General features: G+C 41.8%; 1 protein-coding gene across 3 annotated transcripts in view; it reads left to right on the top strand.

The window, feature by feature from the left end:
• Positions 1-12,592, top strand: part of prr7 (proline rich 7 (synaptic)) — a 205,602-nt gene that overhangs the window by 21,574 nt on the left and 171,436 nt on the right. For 2 of the 3 annotated variants that reach the window (XR_014090858.1, XM_008428430.3), the window contains exon 2: positions 8,231-9,753. Coding sequence is in view for 2 of the 3 variants with exons in the window: in XM_008428430.3 (XP_008426652.2) it covers positions 9,420-9,753 (334 nt within the window). In the remaining variant the exon portion in view is untranslated. Of the gene's footprint in view, positions 1-6,520; positions 9,754-12,592 lie in introns of those variants that run through there. The other variant, XM_081615553.1, reaches the window with a different exon arrangement.

A 12,592-nucleotide genomic window follows, 5' to 3' on the forward strand; every position in this document is an offset into this window, starting at 1 on the left:
ATTTAAGTGAACACTGAAGTGTTCCCTTTATTTTTTTGAGCAGTATATATATGTAATATATGTATTATATATGTATTTTTGCATCTCTTTTGTTTGCGTCTTTTCTGTTTGCTGCATGTTTGCACCTGTCGACCACTGTAGTATTTTAACAATTCTGTATTTTAGTTCTGCTGGGGTCCATATGGTTTTGTGTATTTGTTATAAGTTGCATTGTGATCACTGTTATGTGTAGAGTGTTATGGGGTTCCCCTATCTGACTCTGCTTACTTCCACTCACATGTGATGGACCTGTCATGTGGGTGAGGGATCAGGGGAGCGGGAGGACCAGGGTCGATGCTGATCTGACAGAACACCGGAAGAGCGGAGAGTTCAGTGTGTGTAAGCAGTGAAACTATTCAGTTGAGTGTAACAATTTATTGGCACAGCTGCAGCCTAAGGAATAGCAGCTCGCTCTTATTTCTAATAAATCCTGTTGGCGGTACTACATCTGCAGTGTGTTGGCGTCATTACAGTATTTAACACTTTAAAAGGTAATTACAGGATTGAAAAGGTACATGTCTAGTAAAATACTGGTATCTACAGACGTCACCTTTTTTCAAACCTTTTTTATGAAAGAACGGTGAAAAAAAACTGGCGTCCGTAGGTACCAGCCTTTTTCTTATCGTTCTTTCAGAAAAACTGTAGATTACCGTTCTTTTGAAAGAACGGTAAATTACTGGCAGCTATAGACGCCAGAAGTTTACCGTTCTTTCACAGTATCCGTACCATACGTGCATTGACGGTAATCTGCTGTCGGGATTAATTACGGTACAGCTACTGTGCATTTACAGTAAACTTCTGGCGTCTATAGCTGCCAGTATGTTACTGTAAATTTACAAGATTAAATGTGTTTGATGTCTTCCTGGAGGGAGAGATTGGCTGAGCTATTGTTGCCAACAACTTTTCTCCTGCTGCCAACGTATTTGCTTTTCTTTATATAAAGTATTTCTGTCAGTTGCTCTTTTTCCGTTTTGTGTACAGTATTTGTTTATACAGTATTTTTTTATTTTTATCTTAATGCTTACCTGGCCAGTTGAGGTGGAAATGTACATCCTCTTGATTACTGACAAATGTCAGAACCACATGGACTGAGCTGGTTACATCAGATCAATCTGAATCTTTATTTCTCAGTAAAACAACTTCTTGTAATTTTAAGACATTGTTATAAAATTTCATCTTTATTCTGCTGTAACGATGGAAATTCAATGCAAATCTCTTAAAATATGAGCTGTATTGCCGGGAAATCAAAGATCTAGTAAAAAAGATTCTGTTAGACGATTCAATAATAACCTGCACCAAATAATGGGAATACCTAAAATTTAAGATATGGGCTTATTCTATCTCCTTTAGCAAAAACTTAAAAAGAAATAATGACCTTTAAGGTTAGTAAAAGAGCTAAACCTATTATGTGTTAAACAGATGTTGACTGATGCAGACAAAAATAACCTCCTGACCCTACAAGCTAAATTAGACTCAATCTATGAAACAAAGGCCCGGGGAGCTTTTGTCAGATCCAGAGCAAAATGGATTGAGGAAGGGGAAAAAACAGTTCATACTTCTGCAGACTGGAAAAGAGGAGGCAAGTTAAAAATCACATTCAATCCCTTATTATTAACAACAACAAATGTACGGACCAAATTCTAATTGCAAAAGAAATTAGCAACTTTTATCAAAACCATTATAGCTCTTCTTTTTCAACCCCAGACTGCGACTTTCTGCTAGACCAAGTCAAAGACTTCGTCCCTCAAATCTCTGAGGATTTCAAGGAAAACTGTGACAAAGACATTAATATCGAAGAACTAGACAGCGCAATGATGTGCTTGAAACTCGATAAATCCCTGACTGCCTTACTGCCAATTTCTATAGACATTTCTGGGATTACCTCTAAGAATTTATATTCCAGGTTTTTAAAGAGTTCTTATGTAATAATTCACTTCCACACAACATGAAGCAGGGCGTTATCACCCTTATACCCAAACCAGGAAGAGACAGCAAGGTTCTAGACAACTACCGTCCAATCACCCTTCTAAACTGTGATTATAAGCTATTGACGTATATCTACACAAATAGATTAAAGACTGGCCTTAAGGATGTCATTTCTGAAACAGAGAGGTTTTATGTCCAAAAAGTCTATACACAATAACATCAGACTGGTGCAGGATTTATGATTGAGGATAAAGGCTTCATCCTTTTCCTAGACTTCTACAAAGCCTTTGGCAGCATTAATCATTATTAATGATTAATAATTATTATAATTATAATTATTAACTTTATTATTTGTTTAACACATAATAGGTTTAGCTCTTTTACTAACTTTACTTCTTCCAGGTCATTATTTCTTTTTAAGTTTTTGCTAAAGGAGATAGCATCAGTTTCTTTTCAAAGTTTTACACATGTTTGGATTTGGGCCAAGCTTCTGTAGAATAGTTGAAAGCTTTTATAACGGTACCACAAGTTCAGTTGCGCTTCCACACGGTACGTCTCCTCATTTCACCATTAATAGGGGAGTAAAACAGGGATGTAATATTTCCCCATTCCTCTTCATCTTGGCCGTTGAAGTGATGAGTATTTTTATAAAAAAAACTCAAATATACCTAAATTGAAAGTTTTTGATCACCAAATTATAATCAGTCAGCTAGCTGACGACACCACAATTTAAAAAGAAAATCTAGACCAAACCCCTACAGTACTTGAGTTAATTAATACTTTCTCCAAAGCATCAGGATTAACCCTAAACCTGCAGAAGTGTGAACTGATGGCGATTCATGGCTCTGATCTGACAGAAGCTTATAATATTCCCATTAAATCTTCAGTTAAATATCTTGGAATTCTAATAACTAAAGATGCCAAACTCAGTGAAACTGTTAACATAGAGAATAAGATACAGAATTGCAAATTTCAGTTAAATAGATGGCTCCAAAGAGATCTGACCCTGTTTGGGAGAACCTGTTTAACCAAGATGGAGTCGCTGTCCCGATGCATATACCCAGCTTATTCTATGGCCATACATAAAAAATACATTAAAGATATAAATCAGCTGAACTTTAATTTCATCTGGAAAAATCGAGTCCACTACTTAAAGAAAGCAAATATGGTTAAAGACTTTAAAGATGGGGGTTTACAAGCTATTGACTTTGAATGTTTAAATGCGGTCTTAAAGGTAAACTGGTTGAAATCCTTTTTAATTTATGGAAATAGTATCTGGTTTTGTCTCCCCAAGGGTTTGTATAATAAAAAAAATTGGATGCATAGATTTTGTTCTTAGATGTGACTTTGGTGTTGACAGACTTCTTGTTAAGTTATCTGCATTTCACAAGCAAGTGTTGTGTTGGAAACTCATGTACACGTACAACTTTACTCCTCACCAGACTCCTATCTGGAACAACAGATATGTGCTGCACAGGAATAAGTTTCTGTATTTGGATCACTGGACGGAAAAGGGTATTTGGTCCATAAGACATTTTCTTAATGACAGTGGAGATTGGTTGTCTTATGATGAATTTTGCTTATTGCATAATTTGGACTGTTCACGCATTCAGTTTTACACAGTATTGAACTCTATTCCCACTGCAGTCAAATATCTGGTTAAAAATATAAACATTCAATAGGCTGACCTTCAGATGATTGAATGCACTGCACTTCAGCTGTTTGGAGTTAACCCTTTGGACAAAAGTAATTCTAACAAAAGGATGCGTCAACATATAACCAATTTTATATTTCCTGTCCGACCACATAAAAACTCCATTTTAAATTTGTTTCCTGATTCAGAGGTTAATAAGTGGAGAACTGCTTACCTTAATTTCCCTCTAAGCCCTAAAGCTAAAGAAGTTCATTATAAAATTCTCAATATTTTTTCCATCCAGGGAACTATTACGCCTCTCCTTGGGCTGCCACCTTATCGTGGTGGAGGGGTTTGAGTGTCCCAATGATTCTAGGAGCTATGCTGTCTGGGGCTTTATGCCCCTGGTAGGGTCACCCAAGGCAGACAGGTCCTAGGTAAGGAACCAGACAAAGCGCAGCCTGAAGACCCCTTATGATGGACACAAACTTTGGATCTGGCATTCCCTCGCCCGGACGCGGGTCACCGGAGCCCCACTCTGGAGCCAGGCCTGGAGATGGGGCACGATGGCGAGTGCCTGGTGGCTGGGCTTTTACCCACGGAGCCCGGCGGGGCTCAGCCCGAAGAGGAGACGTGGGTCCCCCTTCCGATGGGCTCACCACCTGTCGGAGGGGCCAAAGGGGTCGGGTGCATTGTGCTATGGGCGGCAGCCGAGGGAGGGAACCCTGTCGGTCTGATCCTCAGCTGCAGAAGCTGGCTCTTGGGACGTGGAATGTCACCTCTCTGGTGGGGAAGGAACCGGAGCTAGTGTGCGAAGCTGAGAGGTTCCGGCTAGAAATAGTCGGCCTCACCTCGACACATGGCTCTGGTTCTGGAACCAGTCTCCTTGAGAGGGGCTGGACGTACTTCCACTCTGGAGGCGCTGGGCTGGAGTGGGCATACTGGTTGCCCCCCATCTGGGCGCCTGTACGTTGGGGTCTTGGACACTCGGGTGAAGAGAGGTGTGGAGCTGTCCACTGACCACTATCTGGTGGTGAGTTGGCTCCGGTGGTGGGGGAGGAAGCTGGTCAGACCTGGCAGGCCCAAACGTGTAGTGAGGGTCTGCTGGTAACGTCTGGCGGAGTCCCCTGTGAGACGGAGCTTCAACTCTCATCTCCGGCAGAAATTCGAGCACGTCCCGGGGAAGGTGGGAGACATTGAGTCTGAGTGGACCATGTTCCGTACCTCCATTGCCGAGGCGGCCTATCGGAGATGCGGCCGCAAGGTTGTTGGTGCCTGTCGCGGCGGCAACCCTTGAACCCGTTGGTGGACACCTTCGGTGAGGGATGCCGTTAAGCTGAAGAAGGAGTCCTATTGGGCGTTTTTGGCCTGTGGGACTCTAGAAGCAGCTGATGGGTACCGGCGGGCGAAACTACATGCGGCTCGGGTTGTCGCTAAAGCAAAAACTCGGGCGTGGGAGGAGTTTGGAGAGGCTATGGAGACAGACTTCCGTACGGCTTCAAGGCGATTCTGGTCCACCATCCGGCGTCTCAGGAGGGGGAACACTGTTTATAGTGGGGATGGTGTGCTGCTGACCTCAACTCGGGACGTTGTGGGCCGGTGGGCGGAATACTTCGAAGACCTCCTCAATCCCACCAACATGCCTTCTGTTGAGGAAGCTGAGCCTGGGGACTCTGATTTGAGCTCTCCAGCCTCTGGGGACGAGGTCGCTGAGGTGGTCAAAAAGCTCCTCGGTGGCAGGGCTCCAGGGGTGGATGAGATCCGCCCAGAGTTCCTTAAGGCTCTGGATGTTGCAGGGTTGTGTTGGCTTACACGACTCTGCAATATCGCATGGACATCGGGGGCAGTTCCCCTGGATTGGCAGACTGGGGTGGTGGTCCCCCTGTTTAAAAAGGGGGACCGGAGGGTGTGCTCCAATTACAGGGGGGTCACACTCTTAAGCCTCCCTGGTAAGGTCTATTCAGGGGTCCTGGAGAGGAGGGTCCGTCGGATAGTCGAACCTCGGATTCAGGAAGACCGGTGTCAGAGTCTGGTCCGCATTGCCGGCAGTAAGTCTGGCTCGTTTCCGGTGAGAGTTGGACTCCGCCAAGGCTGCCCTTTGTCACCGATTCTGTTCATTACTTTTATGGACAGAATTTCTAGGCGCAGCCAAGGTGTTGAGGGGATCCGTTTTGGTGGCCTTAGGATCGCATCTCTGCTTTTTGCGGATGATGTGATCCTGTTGGATTCATCGGAACGTGATCTGCAGCTCTCACTGGAGCCAAGTGTGAAGCAGCTGCGATGAGGCTCAGTGCCTCCAAATCCGAGGCCATGGTCTTGAGCCGGGAAAGAGTAGAGTGCCTTCTCCGGGTCAGGGGGGTTGTCCTGCCTCAAGTGGAGGAGTTTAAGTATCTGGGGATCTTGTTCACGAATGAGGGAAGAAGGGAGTGGGAGATCGACAGGCGGATTGGGGCAGTGTCTGCCGTGAAGCGGGCGCTGTACCGGTCCGTCGTGGTGAAGAGAGAGCTGAGTCAAAAAGCGAAGCTCTCGATTTACCGGTCGATCTACGTTCCCACCCTCATCTATGGTCATGAGCTTTGGGTCATGACCGATAGAACGAGATCACGGATACAAGCGGCCGAAATGGGTTTCCTCCGCAAGGTGGCTGGGCTCTCCCTTAGAGATAGGGTGAGAAGCTCGATCATCCGGGAGGGACTCAGAGTAGAGCCACTGCTCCTCCACGTCGAGAGGAGCCAGTTGAGGTGGCTCGGGCATCTGGTCAAGATGCCTCCTGGACGCCTCCCTGGTGAGGTTTTCCGGGCACGTCCTACCGGGAGGAGGCCTCGGGGAAGACCCAGGACACGCTGGAGGGACTATGTCTCTCGGCTGGCCTGGGAACGACTTGGGGTTCCTGCGGAGGAGCTGGAAGAAGTGGCTGGGGAGAGGGAAGTCTGGGCCTCCCTTCTGGACTGGATCTCAACAAAACTTTTCCTAAATCATCCCTTAAAAGAGGATATAATATTTGGAACCACCCACAGACAAAAGAACCGACCTCATACTTAACAACCTGCTGATCCTTGCAAAATTCTTCATACACTCATGTAAATGGGGAAATAGAAAACCTGACTTTACAAGCTTTAAAAACCTAACGGACAACCACTTCAGAACTTTAAAACTGATGAAAAACAAGCATGGACTACAGCTCTTGGACGCCTATAATGATGTGAATTTATTTGAAAACTAGTGCCCCTTTGTCTTTTTTTATTATTTTTTTTTATTTTATTATTTATATTTTATTTTATTGTCATTATTATCTTATAATTTTATGTGCCTTAAGCTTATAAGACTTGTCGTCTTTATGTATGTACATGCCACGTGATCCTGTACAGTTGTTCGAAATATTTAATTTAAAAAAAAAAAGTTATGGCGGCCATTGTCTGACGTCACTGTGAAGCGCAGGCATTCACAATCGATCTACACACTGATTGTTCTCTTTCCTGTTTATTGACCAATAGTAGCAGAGCTGGACATAGAAGGCAGCCCACCTCATTAACATGACGATGCAGCAGAAATACAGCGAGCAAATAAAACAGCAAATAATACAGCAAACGGAAAAACAGCGAGCAGAAATACAGCGAGCACAGAAGGGAGAAGCAAAAAAAATCAAATCAAAATAGCTATTTTTCTTGACGGAAACTCATGTGTAAGGGGAAATGAAAAAGAAAATATATATTTATGCTTTTATTTCTTATCAAAATATATATTTATTCTTTTATTTATATATTTATAATTTTATTTATTATGTAGGATATATATTTATTCTTTTATTGATGTGTTTATTCTTTTATTTATACATGTCGGATATATATTTATTATTTTATTTATATATTTATTCTTTTATTTATTATTATGTCAGTTTTGGTCCTCCATAGGAACCTGTTCCAAAAGCACGAAATGGACTACAACGCAGGGCATTCTGAAATGAAAAAAAAAATGAATATAACAAAATAAACACAAGAGTAGCGCTACTGGGAGAAATGGCTCATGGTCTTTTGCCAAATGCAAAAGAGAAATCCTACAGCCACTAAAGTTTGACGCCACTCCATTTTTTTTCATATTTCTTGCACTCAGTGTCTTCAGAGGTTTGCATGTTGTTTCCTTCAGTGGTTCCTGGTTCAGGTGAGGGTAGGGAACAGGTTTTTCAAATAGTTTGGTCTGTTTGACAGTGTAAAAGCGAACCGCAGCAAATGGTGCAATTTGGATCTCCATTCCCCTTAAAGGGGCAGTATTGTGTAAAATTGACTTATGAGCTTTACATCATGTTATAATGTTATGGCCAGTTTAATATGCAACACAGAAACACGCAAGACAAGCAACAATTAATCAGTCAACAGTTGTGTTTTTGAACTCTGGGAGGAAGTTGAGGTACCCAGAGAGAAACCAGATCCTCTCAGGTGCTGGAGGTGTTTGTTGGAAATTTGTTTTTAACGTAAAAGTAATACCTGAACCTCATAAGTTTGAGACGTAAGCTTCCAATTGCCTCCTTATTTTATTTTATCTCAAAGCTCCTCTGTGGGCATGAATCTGATCCCAGCAGCTAAACGGTCTGCCTCTATTCCTCGCTATATCAGAAATGTCTGTTTCTGTTTGCAGAACGGCGGGAGAATGAAGAGTCCCGCCAGGATCTAAGGGGGAGGAATTCAGGTGCGGGGGTTGGGGGGGCGACTCCCTGAAGGGACCAGCTGTTGGGCTGCGTACCAATGAAGGCATCACTTCTGTGGGTTTTGGTGCTTCTGATTGGATGTCGCCTCCGTTCAACCCTCCAAAGATCACAACCTGAATGAAGACCATTTGTTTTTTCTCTGACAGGAAAATGTTTTCAGTCATGTGGATCCTGCGGAGCGCTGTGGGGGTTTTAAGTGGATGTTTGCTACAGAAAAAAGGAGGAAAACACAGATTTTGTCTTTGATTCTTTAGAAATAGTCCAACTGAAACGATTAATTGTTTTAATCATGATTAACTGAGCAACTCATGTAGTAATTGATTAATCGTTAACTGGAGTATACAGTACAGAAAAAGGCTATTTGCTGAAAAAGCATTTTCAGTAATTAAGCCAAAACTGTACAAAATAAATACATTTACATTTAGAACAAAAACACCTTTGTAAATATGTTCTACCCAGAACTCCTCCAGTGGCTCAGTTCAGGCTTCACCTGGTTCAAATTTTATACAAAACAAAATCTCCTGAGCTCTTTTGCTATTCAATTAATAATCAATTAATGCAAAAAAAAAAAAAGATTGCACATCATCAAGCTGTTTGCTGTTTTAGGCAATAAAATATTTATTTTCTTTTTTAAAAAGGAAGTGAATTTGTTGATTTGCACCTTTTAACGCATTTCTAATTTTGCATAAAAAAGGCATAAAATCTTAAAAATATGCCAATTTTTTTATCTGATTAATCGTCCGAATAATCGATGATTATCATTAATTGTAACCCTATAAAATAACAGAATTTTGAGGAAAGCAACATAAACCTCTACTGCTTTTAAGAATTTGATCAGCTGTTAACACATTTAAAAGTAAAACATGGATTGTTTTTAGCTGTTACATTAATGTTCATCACAGACATTCATCCTTATTTTTAATTTGATACTTTGACTTATATCAGTCTTCAAACATGTGATGTTTGGTGTATTTTTCAATATGTCTCAATCTTTATGAACTTGGATAGTCTGTTCTCCCTTTCATTGTTGTGAAGAAAAGTTTTGAAGAACATTTTTATTTCCTAAAAACATTTTTTATCTCCTTGGGCGGAGAAGTTACTACTCTTCTTGTCACCGCCATGGTGATGTCCCAGGGCACCTACACCTTCCTGGCCTGTTTCGCTGGATTCTGGTTGGTCTGGGCCCTCATCGTCATGCTGTGCTGCTTCTGCAGCTTTTTACAGCGCCGGCTGAAGCGGCATAGAGAGGGCAGACTCAGAGAACAATGTTTGCGGGCCGTGGAGAGGGAGCCGCTTTCTGCTCATGCTGCCAGATACCCATCGGCGCCGCCACCGGCGCAGCCGGAGCAGAGGGAGCCGCCATCGCAGACCTACTCTGCCCAGACGCTGGCGGCGCCCGTCGCTCTGCTGGTTCCTCATCCGATGCCACAAGCCAACTGGATCAGCATGCCAGGTAATATTTCAAGGAGTGACATGAGTGAGAACTTAAAAGCAATGTTTTATGTCCAGAAATTTGTTTCAGCACAGCTCTCTTAGGCTAGATTCACACCTGTCCTGTTTAGTCCACATTACTTGAACTCTAGTTCATTTGTCTGGAAAGTCTGGTTTGCTTGAGGAGGTGTAAATGCCAAAAAAGTGAACTCTGCTCCGTCAAAAAGCTTGGGTCTTGGTTTGGTGGAAGTGAACTCTGGTGCAGTTCGAATGCATATGTGAATGGCAAGCAAAACGGAGACCGCTACAAAAGCATAAAGCGAACTAAATTGCAGGGCATTCTGGGTAAATAGAACCAAAGCAAATGTGCAAGTCTAGAGCTAGTGGGACGAATGGCTTGTGTGTCTTTTACCAATGACTAGAGAAATCCTACGCCTGCTAAAATCGGACACTACTCCGTTTTTGTTTACACTTAGAGATAAAGAAAATTGTGTGCAGTGTCTTCTCTGGAGATTTTCATGTTGTTTCCCGCAGTACTTCTTGATGCATTGCCCTCACAGGCAAAGAGGGGAAAAGGTCTTTCAAAGCGATTGGTTCATTTGACATAGTGCAGTGTGAAAGCAGAGCGCAGCAGCTGAAAAATTAACAATTGTTGCAATTTTGGTCCCCAACCACTTTAAGAGTGCAGTATTGTGTAAAATCTACTCTTTTGAACTTTACATCACATCATCATTTTATTTCCTCATCAAACGTACACATAGAGTGTTGCTTTGATTCTTTCATGCATGTTTGAGAAATTCTGTCTGGCGACTTACAACCAGTCAGAGGGGCCTTAATGCTTGTGCCGCCTACTTAGCCAAAGCTCCACCTTGGAGCTGCAGTCCTCAGCCATCTTCTGCCTTACAGGTCATCCCTCTCCTCAACTCTCCCAATCAGCTCCTCTAGATCAGTGGCAGGAATTAGAAAACAGATGGTGGAACTGCACATCTGCTGAGCTCATCATAGAAACTAATCCTCAGTAAAACACTGCTAAAAAAATTTGTTAAAGGGTTAATAGAGGAATGTTCTGAAAGCGAGCTTCTTAAAGAGACAGAGGTCCCATTTAAGTCATTAAATTACAAATTTATTTTAAGTTATGTTTGATCTATAAAATATTTCTATATCAACTGATAGTAACATAGTTACTTGATCATGCTATAAAATGGCACTACGTCCCTAGGATATACATAATAGTGTCCCTTTAAAGGAGGGGCACTATTAATGCAAATGGAGGCTATGTTTCTAACATTTTTATTTGTGGAAATGTTTTAAAAGTATCACATAAAAGTGTAAATAACATACGTTGAAAGTTGTGTTTGTAATGAGACAAAATGTCCTAGCAAAAGTTTTCAAACTTTTGCTAGGTGTATTTATCTGAGGACAAGATCCGAATTTCACCCACAAACCTTACATTTCCAGTTTACCGTCACTTCATGTTAGCCTCTTTAAGATTGAACTTTAAACGTGTAATAAAGCCGCATCACGCACAATCAGATTCTGGTTTCTTTGGGCGTCTCAGGCCCCCCGTAGGGCGTCATAATAGCAGCTGCAACCGAGGCATGTGCGTCTGCTGTGGATGCTGACCGGTGACACATTGAGTGACAACATGGTCAGAACCCCAATTTGATGCAGGAAGTAGAGTCAGCAGAGCAGATTTGCATCAGTGCCACCACTGAAACCTCTCAAGCATTTTATTATTCTCTCAATAAAAACTTTTTCGACTGCTGAAATTTGAACCAGTTGATAACAAATGTCATTTTAAGGTACTCAAACAATGCAATTCATAAGAATATTTTTCCCTCCTTCACATACCGAAATCATGAGCAGTAAGTAGCCAACCTCCCAGAAAATTAAAATCCTCAGATGTTCCTTTTCCCTGCCAGCCTAAAGCAGAACTGTGCAGCTTTTCAATATAAATTTATTCATGAAATTTAGGCGCTGCTTTACCTTCCCCTTCCTCACAAAGGTACAAACTCTGTTTCTCAGAAGGAATTCAGCCTTAAAAAACACAATCCCATGCAGTCTGACGTGCAAGAATCCAGAAAATAAAAATGCAGAGATGTAGCAAAAGAATTGAACAGCTGGTGTGCAGCATTAAATAAGAAGCAACTTGTACATTTATCATTAATCATTCAGCATTCTTCACGACCGGACAAAATATATGTTAAATACTGATGAATTCATGGTTATCTACAGAGTAAAACAGAAGTAGACAGACTGATAAAGGAAGATGTGCTAATCCTTTTAGAACTCTGGATGATACTAACAAAACAAGAAGAGAAAAAGGATATGAGACACTTAAAGAAACTCCTGTCAGAGGCGTGTAATGAGCAGAGAATCACAAAGAGGATTAAACAAAAGGCTGGAGTCTTGCTCACAAGGCAGACTGATGAAGAGCTCCAGTAACCAGGCAGCAGCAGAGAGAAAGCTGCACAATTCAGTCCTAGATAATGCGAATGAAAGAGAGCTGTGGAGATGATCTCAAATGTTTAAGGGGGAAGAGAGAAATTTGCACCTCTGAGGAAATTAGGCTTCTTGTTCCTCTGTAAATCATTTCAGCACTGATATTCAAGGCTCCAGTGAGCTGATTTAAATCAGCAAAAAAATATATTAATGCCCTCATAGCTTAATATCTAACACTTCATAGTTAATTGGCCAGCAGGGGAAGGAAGAAGAGAAGGAAGTTGTGATTTTACTCACAGAGATTAAGACATTAAAAAAGCAAAAGGAATGGAAATGAGGAAAAAACATTAAGAAAAGAAGAAAAAGACGAAAAAAATCTAAACTTAAAAGGGTGCACCTGCTGCCTAAAAACAGCAGGT

Source organism: Poecilia reticulata, chromosome 14, assembly GCF_904066995.2.
Source record: "Poecilia reticulata chromosome 14, P_reticulata-male-v2, whole genome shotgun sequence".
Lineage (NCBI taxonomy): Eukaryota > Metazoa > Chordata > Actinopteri > Cyprinodontiformes > Poeciliidae > Poecilia > Poecilia reticulata.